Below are 11,665 nucleotides of genomic sequence, written 5' to 3'. Positions count from 1 at the left end.
TAAAACTATCAAGCTTTTGGGCTATAATCATGCATTTGCAAACACCGTACATATCAACCCTGGTATACAACATACTTGCATACAAATATAATATGTAGTCATTCAATCACTTGTTAATTTGAATTACATAAATTTTCCTACAATTAATGTGGTCTACGTATAGGGGGTCAAAGGGGTGTAGCCCCCTTACAAGGTTGACGAGCCGTAGTCCTAACAAAAATTAAGAAATTGCACTTTGATTTCTGTGGAAAAATCATTAACATTTGCCAATTTTTAACCAAAACATAAACATACCCCATATTGAAAATCAATGTAATTTCTTATTGGAAGAACATTTGTTCCATTGTTTTGTTACCATATAGTTAACTACTTACCGTGAATAACAAACTCCAATAAGCATCCAGTTTAACAATTAACAAATTAATTAGGTGAATCAATAAAACATATTATAACATGCGATTAACATTTAATCAAATACGAATCATGCTATAAATTAATCTAAATAGAAAACATATATAGCGTATATAACAAATCAGTCAAATCGAACCAAAAAACATGTATCTCATACAATCACATCATTCAATCGAAAGTAGCTTGAATTTGTATCATACAAGTGGCTCAGGTACCACAAATGGATTGCCGATACACCTCTTGGCACAACAGTAAAATATATTATGATGACTACAAGCTATGGATCCATGTTTGAAGAACAAACTAGGATTGAGAGAAGGTCAAAAATATACCTTACGCAATCTGAAAACAACACAACAATGAAAAATTCTCAACCTCTACGTTATCCACCTAGAAGAAAACGATCAAAAAAAAACTCTAAAACTTTTTCAAAAAGAATTGAATTTTGTTGCTAGTCAAAGTTTTAATTCAGGTTACTTTGAGTATGGGATTAGTCCTTCCTTTTATTCAAAACCGTTAACCACTAAGAGGGAAAATATAATATACATCTCTTAAAACGAGATTTTCTCCTTTGCTTAAGGTGATATCGATTTAATTTAAATCCTAACATCTTTTTTTTTATTTTCTTAATCGAATTTTCATTAAATACAATATTTAATAATTCAAAAAGGCATATTTATAATTTAATCCTTTTTATATATATGCGCATAAGCTAAATACATATATTATGATTTATTTTAATATTGTTAAATTAAATTAATTATTAGAATATTTTTAATCAATTTAACTTTTAAGACAGGTTAAACATAATCCTAACCTTCATTACATTCCGATTGTCGCTACCAAAGAGTGTGACCCTCTAGGATCTTGTAACGTTGGTAGTAATATTAAAACAATTCTAATGTTACAAACAGTGAGCGACATCTAGCAATGCATTACTGCTACCTAAGTCATAAGAAGATGTGGTTCGACATGGTCTTCTATGATAATATTATTACGTAGTATATCCCTTTGTCCTTTATATTTAATTGAACACAAATCATGGAATAGTCTTACCTTAAATCTCTTGTTTCTTAATTTCCGAGTAAACTAAGATAAACAAATAAGTATGATATCTCATATCATTTAATTTGAGTATGCTCATGCATTTCTAGTTTCATTAAATCAAGAGGGCTAATATATTTCTCCCACTATGTAGGAGAGAAAAATCTTATCTTGATCACTCACATTGCACTGCACAAATTGTGGCACACCCAACATTAGTCTTTATAGTACAACCATGTATGAAAGATGTTTAATTATGTCAAAGAATACGATTCACGATGTTAGAACAATGATGATCTCTACAGAAAACCTGGGTGCCTTAGGCAATGGGTTGAACAGAGTAGAAATGCCTTGTTGGTTTGAGCACGCACAACCACTTATACATGCCCATTGTTTTCATTTATGGGGCATGGGTTAAAACTCTACCAAGAGCGTAAGTTCACGTTCCCTTAATAAGTGGTTGTGCGTCACACACAACTTGATCCAATGAGGCACTCCCGTTCTGGTTGAACTTGTTCACCTCAAGCACTCGAGTTCTCTATAAAATTGGGCAACAAAACTTTAGCTCAACCCGAGGACAATACCGTCTCATTGAAGGGCCCATCGATTCCGAACAAACAACACTTCAGAAACTTCTCTGGAAGCAGTTGACCTCCCTTAAATGTATTGGTTTTCTTTTTCTTTAAAAAAATTCGATGGAATGTAGTGGTAGGTAACTATATTACATATCACTTCATATTTTTTAAATTAAAATATTTTGTATATATGTTTTAGTATCTATAAAAACTATTTGTTTAGATATTTTTGAAAATGCATTAGGGGATCACTTTGTGAAGACAGTTGAAAACATGGTTCTGGATAAAAGAAATAATATTAATGAATAAATAAATGAAGTGATTTGATTTTGTAAAAAGTAAGTGTACTAGAATTTAGAAAACAAAAGTAATTGGGTGGTTGAGAATTGATTGCTTTAATGGTTTGATTAATCAATCATCCAGATTCTACAAACCGCCCATGCTATTAGTTGGGACACCAAACACCCCTTACTTTTCTACATCTTTTTCCATTATTGTCATTTAATTAAGTTTTTAATTTATAATTACACTCAATTAAAATTTTAATCACAAATTAGCAATCAAAATATATTTTTATCAAAATCATGTTTTTTAGTGTTTGAAATTATCAAAAATTATGAGGCTTTCGACTTGGTGAGAGAGAAAACCAAATATATTTAAAAATTTTGAAATTAGAACTATGAATGTCTACTTAAAAGAAAGCTACTCATATAATTTTTTTTTTCAGAATACAGTTTTCACACAAATATTTTCAGCCCAAAATGGGTGTGAATCACTTACAAGTTAGAAGATATAATTGTTGGGTGGAAGTGGGTGAGACTAATTATGGAGCAGAAAGAAATAAGAGTCTGAATTCTTGTAATTCCGTTGGTTTTGGGTTATCCCAAATATTTGCCACAAATGCAAGTTAGGCTTTCACTTTCTCATCCCTTCTGCTCCATACTTTATTTTATCTGTCAATTTTGGAACACCAAACCGACATAGCAATGCGTATTAGCCTTGCTTTCTTCCCGTCGAATTGATAGATCGGAACTGGGAAGGAGAAATATTCCAGATCGATCACCTCTTTATAGATAAAGTTTGGTATTCCAGGCTACAAGGATTATAGAGGTCCTTGCATTAGAAGTGAAATTGTATTTTACTTTTATTTTAAAGATAGATAATTTAATCTTTATATATTATTAGATCAAAAAGTAAATTGGTCATTTTGTTAAAAACTTTATCTATTTTTGGTGTTAAAAATTAGTCCATGTATACATGTGGCACGTCACATGTTATTATTTAGTTATTCCATCAATTCCGCTAATTTTTAACTGTCCAAATAGATGAAATTTTTAACAGAAAAAATTTATTTGCTCTTTAATCTATTGTACAGAGACTAATTTGCTCATTTTTTTAGTAAAAGAGACAAAATACAATCTGAATCTTAATATAGAGGTCCTCATGACACTTTTACGAATAATGGGTTAATGGAATATTTAACGTCATAACCAGGTTTCAAATATGGTCACATATCCATTGTTTTTTTAGACATTATAGGTTCAAATTCATACATGCGCACATTACACTATTAAACAAGTAAACTTACAAATCGAATCTTGATATCGATCATGGATGAACTCACTTCATCTAATGAATCTACTACTCGAATTCGTTGCACATCCTTTTTTTAATATATATTACACAGGATATGTATCATTAGTTAAGCTTTGATTTTAAATTGAAAATTTCCGATCACAGAAAATAATTTTCTTAAAAAATAAAAGAATTAGTTAGTTTGAAATTTAAATCAAAATTTTGAGGGATTCGATTTTTTTTATATATTATAAACATGAATTATAGTATAATAGCCTTTCGGAAACCTAAGAAAGGCAAAGAAGTTGAAAAAGAAAAAGGAAGACAAAGGTTTGTAATTTCAAGGTCAGCATCCCATGTGATATCTACTTTCCAATACATCTTTACACGCAAAAACTTAATATTTTTTGATCCCACGTTTCAGCCATCTCTACATTTCTTTTATAATTTTTCTCCAAAATTGGTATATGCTTCCTTCCTAAGCATAACATAACTAATTGTTAACATTTCAATTTTACAGATAAACCTAATTTTGGATATGATAGAAAAAAATATTATTTAAATTGTTATACCCCTACTTCGATATGAACACGTGGCATCACAAGAAGCATTTTGGAAGCATCTTCAGATGGTCTTTTTTAACTTGCATCCTCTAGCTACTATGGACGACCTTTTGAGGCTCTGACTTATACCACCCGACTGGTCACTACGTGATTAGCCATTAACCCGCTAAATAACAGACCCTCAATCCAGACACCCAATTTTTAGTAGGTATGCATTTATTCCCCAAGAGGGAACTACTAAGACTAGCAACTTTGTATTATCTAAAAAAAGAGAATGTCAAAATAATACTATACTTGATGACAACTAAGGTATAACAATCTTATCACTTGACTGATCACACATTCTCCATATCCTGAGTTTGTCAACGACATGCCACTACCGAACATGGGGTTCTTTTCCCCCTATATACACCCCAACACACAATGACAAGAAACTCTTCTCTCCCTTTTTGGCAACTTTTAAGCATTCAGCCCAGCACGTCCCGAATACTTACCTTAAGCTTCCTTTTTCCTTTTTCTCTCACTCCAGCTCTTTGCCTATCTAGATGAACCGACTTTCTTGTTACCATGATCATCTCCTCTCTTGTTAAGCACTTACATCAATATAAATAATGATGACACACATTTAATACAAGCATGTTTAGTAATATATGTTTTTTTTATCTCTACATAAAAGAAACAAAATTGATACAAGTAAAGAGATTGCACATTGAAAAAACAATGTAACATGAAGCTTAGGAATTTAACGTAAAAAGAGACAAATTCGAAGAAGTTCAAACATAGAAAATAAAGGTAAAATGAGTGGACATTGTGCTCCATGTGTATCCAACCGAAAGCTAGGCTAACAGTTAAGCAGCGCTTTCATGTCCAGTAGGATATATGGATGATGCATCCGACAAAAACTAATGCTGGCTCCTAACATACCAAACACATGTAGTTATGGTTAGAGATGTGACCATTTTTCATTGGTAGGCGGAAAACCAAAGAAAAAGAACCAACACCAAATTTAACAACCACTTTCGAGGTGGGTCATCGTGGATACATACGTGGCAATAGAACCAAGGTTTTCATAGCTGACAAAGCATGTGATTTGGCGGTACTAGATTCCCCCAACACTTGTCTGACAGATCACCACCTCTAAAAAAATTAAAATTTATTATTTAATATGATAAAATTGATAAAATATATAAATTATGAAAATTAAATTTATTATCATATCAATTAAATTTATTTAAAATTAAAAAATATTAATATCATGATTAATTACCTTTAATTACTTAATAGAATTAAATTATTCTAATTTTAAAAAAAAACTAATTTGCTTAATAGTAAAATTGAGAGAGAACAAGGGTCACTAAATCCACCCCAAGTTCGGTGGAAGATGGAAGAAGTATGGCATTATCATCGTCAAATTGGTTCTTTTCTCATCTATCCTTTTATCCGATTCAGCTCCCTCAATCTTGTCTATAAATCTGCCAACTCTGCTCCACTGGTTACCTCCCCGGCCCCTTTTTTCCTTACATATTCTGCCTTGGAGATCGGAAAGACCTCTAAAAAGAAATATTAAACTAAGAGGTTCTTTGTATGCTGAGTGGCACTACATGTGCTTGGGAATCCCATAGTTTTCCTTCATATACTATTAACCCCACCGTCCATCCCTTATTCCATCTCACTCTCTTCTATATAAAACCTACTCTACTACTGCTTAACCAAGTACCTGACTTAGTTATTTAAGTTAATTTATAGAGGAAATGGGTGAGGAAACTAAGCAGGTGAGAGACTGGCTTTGTTAAAGAAAGGAAAACAGTTTGCATGCACGTATATAATTCAATATGGGTTCCTTTTTACTAACTTATGTTGGCATTAATTGGAAATGTTTGGCAGGAACAACCGCCGGTAGAGGCTCAACCAGAGGAGAAAAAGGATGAGAAGGCAGAAGAGAAGGCAACAGAAGAAAAGAAAGGGGAACCACCGGCACCCACCCCTCCGCCTCCTCCTTTTATCTTGTTAGTGGACTTGCATTGTGTGGGATGTGCAAAGAAGATTGAGAAATCCATCATGAAGATTAGAGGTAATTATATATTTATCCATATAAATTAATTGGTATATATTTATTTGGTAAAAGTATCAAGGATCTCATATTATGAGTCATATTGTATTTTTATTATTTCTACTAAGAAAAAATAAATTAATTCTTATACATTAACTCAAAGAGCAAACCGTGCTTTTGTCTCCATTCCTGTTATTAAAAATTGATCTTGTACATTAGTATGAGATACATGTGGCATGTTATATGTCATTGTCTACTTATTCCAACAATCACGTCAGTTTTTAACAATACAAATGGATAATTTTTTTAACAGAAAAGATCAAATTACTGTTAATATAATGTTTAAGGACTAATTTATCTAATTTTTTTATTAGAGAAAATAAAATATACTCCGACTTGCCTCTTTGATTCTTTTACTTATTTATCTCTATTTTGAGACAAATAAAAATATACACAAATGGTTAGCAGGTGTGGAAGGAGTGGAGATCGACATGGCTCAAAACCAAGTGACAATAAAGGGAATAATTGAGCCTCAAACAATATGTGCTAAGATCATGAAGAAAACCAAGAGAAGAGCTAAAGTACTGTCTCCTTTGCCACCAGCTGAGGGTGAACCTATACCAGAAGTTGTCACTTCACAGGTCTCATCTAACGTCTTATAATTTCATTTACTTCATATATAGAAGTATTGAAGGGTGTTGATTGGTTTGATAATTCCAGGTTAGTGGATTAGCAACCGTGGAGCTTAATGTAGACATGCATTGCCAAGCCTGTGCTGACCAGCTCAAGAAAAAGATACTAAAAATGAGAGGTATAATGTTGGTTAAGTTTCATGCCAATTCAACAACCGTACCCTTTTGCCACTTAACCGCAAAAAGCTAGATGATAATTTATGAGTGTGATTGACCAACTGAATGGGAAACTAAAGAAATATAAGACAGAAAAGGAATTCCATATTAGGCAGACAATGGCGGTGGTGGGGCCTTTCCAACGTGACAAGCACTTAGTAAATTACATCCAAGGTTTGATAAATTTGAATATAACTTTAAAAGGATACAAAATGGTTACTGAACTATTTGAAAGTTTTCATTTAAGTTACTGAATTATTTAAAAGTTTTTATTTAAGTTACTGGGTTGTTAAGTGTGTTTTTTTAAGTTCGGTTAGTGAGTTTCAAGCGACGATTTAACGATCAATACGGTAGATCAGTACCCATTGATGAGTAGAAGAATATACCTTAGATCTAAGTCTTTTGACGGCTAGTGTAGGAGATTGGACAAGAAAGTTTTTTAGATTTTGGATCATAGATTTGTGATGACCAAAGTTGTTTCATGAAAATAAATGAACTATCAAAGAGAAATGGGATTAAGAGCTTTTGATTGGTGCAGCCGGTACAAGCCAGTGACTTAAATGAAAACATTTGAATAGTTCAATACTCATTTTGTAGCTTTTTGAAGTTGAATATTCAAAACATAAACTTACTACTAGTTTATTAACTTTGGGTATAATTTACCCAAAAATTCATTAGGGATGATTGATGTTGTTTAATGGACACATGTTACAGGCGTACAGACTGCCGTAACAGAGCATAGCACAGGAAAAGTTACAGTGACGGGCACCATGGATGCAAACAAGCTAGTGGATTATGTATATAGACGCACGAAAAAACAGGCAAGGATCGTGCCTCAACCAGAGCCTGAGCCTCAACCTGAGCCAGAGAAACAAGAAGAAAAGAAAGAGGGCGAAGAGAAGCCGACCGAAGAAGCCAAACCTGAAGAAAACGCAGAGAAAAAAGAAGAAAAGTCCCCTGAAGAAGGTGAAAACAAAGAAGAAGGGAAGAAAGAAGGATCTGCAGAAGCAGAGGAAAATAGTGGCAATCATGGTAACGAGGAGGAAACCATGAAGAGAATGATTTACTATTACCAGCCCCTTTACGTTATCGAGCAAATGCCGCCTGCTCCTCAGCTTTTTAGCGATGAAAATCCCAACGCTTGTTGCATTTCGTGATGATTTATCATTACGACAAACTTCTTTTTCTACCTGTAGATTATTTCAATTTTACTATAAGGTTGAGAAGTATACAGATAACTAGTATATATAATTAATGTTCAGTCCTTACCACTGGAGATGAGAGTTTTAGAGAAATCTGGTGGACGGTTCTCACATGATCAATCAGGGAATGTGGTAAAGTGGGATCATTTGTACGACTGGGTTGATTAATTACTTGACCATTCTGTACGAAAGGCATACTCATAATAGTTTATTCCATTATATCTTGAGCCCTTATACATGTCATACAATGTTGTGCTGAATGAGGATGATAATTTGTGTAAGAGCCCATTTTTGCCCGGCCCGATACAAATATAAAAACCAAATAAATAAATAAATTCTACTATTAATGTCCAGCTTTTACAGACCCAATTAACTTAGCCCAGATTACAGACCCAACTAAACCCAAAACCCTACTACAAAATAGCTCAAACTCGAATTTCCTAATACCAAACATAATTCAGCCTAAAATACCCAAAACCCCAGGCCCAATACACTATGGCCCGATTTGAATAATTTCCGGAAACCCCTAGGGTTTCCAGAGCCTCCTGCGCCGCTGCCACGCACACCTCTCCCCACGTACATGGTGCTACGTCCACCACCTCCGTACGCGTGCGCCTGCGCCTCTGTATGTTGTACCTGCAAGAAGGACAAACGAACACAACAAAGCAGAGAAGGCAAAGAAAAAAGCAGAAATCGACAGAAAATAAAGAAAAGAGAAAAAAAGAAAAGGAAGCGAGATGTTTTGGTTGTAATTTTGGTATTTCATTTTCGGCTATATAAAGCCAGTTTTCAGTATTTGTAAGGGGGGGACAAAAAACGCAAAAAAAGGCATATTGTATCACACACACATTCAATATACAGAAAAAAATTTCTTAAAGGTGATTCGAGTTTTTTTTTTCGCTGCTTTTCGTTTCATTTTCTTTGATCGAAATAAATATCCAAATCATCTTACTCAAGTTTTCTTTTCAAAGGATCGTATTTTAAAATCTTTTCAAAATTGCAACATTAAGACATTAAACAATCGATTCGGTACCAATTTTGGGCGTTACGAGGGTGCTAACCCTTTCTCGTGCGTAACCGACTCCCGAACCTGTTTTCTCAAATTTCGCAGACCTAAAATTTATTTTTAATGGTGAACCGATCACACATTAATAAAAGATCGGTGGCGACTCCACATTTTATTTTCAAAAGTCGATCCCCATTTTTCAAATCATAAAAATGGTTTCGACAATTTGATCTATTTGAAACAAAATTTTATACGAGTTTTTAATTTGTATGGAGTGTATCGGACATCGTTAAACACGAATTCAAATTTTGTTATTTTCATCTCCACCCCAAATATGATATATAAAAAAGTAAAATTTAAGTTTCCATTGATATTTTTTTAGTTGCCGTTAGTAACTTATTGAATCTATTTTAGTTATAACTAAGGAAATCTAAAAGAACAAATTTGGATCTACTTAACCAAATATTGGTTTTATAATATGGTTACATATAAGGAAGGATCAACACTGACACTACGATGTCTATCCTAACGATAGTATTGACATGGTCCTATAACGTCTTAAAATTTAATATTTTTATTTCAAAATAATTAACTTAATGACTACATTATCTTAAAATTTTACAAATTATGATTGTTGATGCAATCATTTTTCACGATTATTATAATTATTACAACATCATATATTTAATTATTAATATGTAATAAAAACAGTAATTATCACAATTTATTGTAATTTATGAAAATTGTGACTATGAAAAATAAAACTAAACTTTTTTTAAAAATAAATAAATTTTATAATAAGAATTTAATAAATAATCTTAAGTTTCATCAATCAAACATCAAATCTTACATCACAACCAAATAAACCAGACAAAATAATCTATTATCAAAATTATTTTTATATTCTTTGAGCCAAACCTCCATTCAATTTCATTTTTGTTGGAGAGAAATTTTTTTTTATTTTAAAGTATTTATATTTAAGTCACGAGCTAATCGAACACCAACTTAATTGTGAAATTATCAAAATAATCTTCTACGTGCAAAATAAGTTATATCGTTATGAGAGTGTTTTTGTTCTGTTTTATATATTTTATAAATCAATAAAAAAATGTACCTATAAATTAATAAGATTTGAACTAAGAATATCATGCATGCAAAACCTTTAACTTAATTTATCATTACAATCAAAACATCATTTCATTTTTATATGAATTTTTAATAACCATCATTGGGCATCTCTAATAAAAGTACTATGGAGGCCACTGTATTAGGAGTTAAATTACATTTTGCTCCCTCTATTAAAAAAATAGACAAGTTAGTCCATGTATATTAGATGAAAGAGCAAATTGTTCATTTTTGTTAAAAGATTCATTCATTTGTATCGTTAAAAACTGATGCGATTGACAAAATAACTAGACAATGACACGTGACATGCCATATATACATCATGTTGACATATAGAGATCAATATTTAACTGTAGAAATAGATGAAAGTTTTAATAAAAAATAATTTACTTTTAATCTAATATATAAGAATAATTTACCTGGGATAAAATGTAATTTGACAAGTGTAAGTCGTTTTTATTCGTAGAGGTAGTGATAAGGTGAATACAAAGGAACTAATTTAGGATTCTGCCCACACCGGTGTCTCATAATTAAGCTGTTGACTACAATAAGGAAACAGAAAAAGGGTTACTGAAATTTACATTATCGTAGAGCACTAAGAAAAGAATGAGGATGATGAAAATTATATGTAAAAGGAAAAAGAAACACAGAAAAAGATCCAAACTAGAAACATTAAATTACTAAAAGTAAACAAGGAAAGAAGAATCATGAGAAGAAGAAGGGAAAGGGTGAAAATGAAAGGTTGGGGTTGGTGTTAACAGCCTCTCCCTCACCCTTGCTAGCGCCACCTTGCATTCTCCTAACAGCTCCGCCATAATCGATACCTTAATCATTCTTCTGCTGGATGGAAATTTGAAGACCTCCAGTTCCACAAATCTCTTTTTCTATAAGAACAGAAAATATTGAACCTACTTTTAGCTTTCCCAAATCAAGTGTTGGAATGCTGAGATAGAAAATAAAGATGCAGCCAAACGTTTAACTTAAAAAGATAGAAAATATTTGTGGGGTCTACCAAGTACCAAACTTTTCTCTTTTAATTCTATTTCTTTCATTTTCATTCATAACATTATTATCCATAAATCTATATTGATAATTGTGTCCTTGATTAGAAATTATGAGTAGTTATAAAAATAGTATAAAAATATATATTTATATTGAAATTATTCATTAATAGAATCTTAATTCAGTTGGAAAACTATAAAAAAAATTAATTCTTTTTACAAAACAACTAAAATTTAAAATTTTGAAATCATAAATTTTTTAGAT

At 32.0% G+C, this 11,665-nt stretch overlaps 1 protein-coding gene and 1 long non-coding RNA gene across 3 annotated transcripts; one reads left to right on the top strand and one right to left on the bottom strand.

Annotated features, from left to right (window-relative positions):
* The first annotated feature begins 5,646 nt into the window (after positions 1-5,646).
* On the top strand, positions 5,647-8,487 carry LOC107938090 (heavy metal-associated isoprenylated plant protein 9). The gene is made up of 5 exons (XM_016871144.2): positions 5,647-5,940; positions 6,053-6,239; positions 6,687-6,859; positions 6,939-7,029; positions 7,781-8,487. The coding sequence occupies exons 1-5, from the start codon at positions 5,920-5,922 to the stop codon at positions 8,221-8,223; spliced, it is 915 nt and encodes a 304-aa protein (XP_016726633.1). The 5' UTR covers positions 5,647-5,919; the 3' UTR covers positions 8,224-8,487.
* On the bottom strand, positions 7,685-11,428 carry LOC121216192 (uncharacterized). 2 transcript variants are annotated; one of them, XR_005912295.1, is made up of 3 exons: positions 10,819-11,391; positions 8,336-8,904; positions 7,685-8,256 (listed from the first exon to the last, which is right to left on the bottom strand). It is a non-coding gene; the product is annotated as an uncharacterized lncRNA (long non-coding RNA). The 2 variants fall into 2 exon arrangements; XR_005912296.1 differs by lacking the exons at positions 7,685-8,256; positions 8,336-8,904 and adding an exon at positions 10,427-10,569 and having other exon boundaries at positions 10,819-11,428.
* Between the last annotated feature and the right edge of the window lie 237 nt (positions 11,429-11,665).

Source organism: Gossypium hirsutum, chromosome D04 (genome assembly GCF_007990345.1).
Source record: "Gossypium hirsutum isolate 1008001.06 chromosome D04, Gossypium_hirsutum_v2.1, whole genome shotgun sequence".
Lineage (NCBI taxonomy): Eukaryota > Viridiplantae > Streptophyta > Magnoliopsida > Malvales > Malvaceae > Gossypium > Gossypium hirsutum.
Note: the sequence above shows the minus strand (reverse complement) of the source record. Positions and strands in the feature narration are given on the sequence as shown.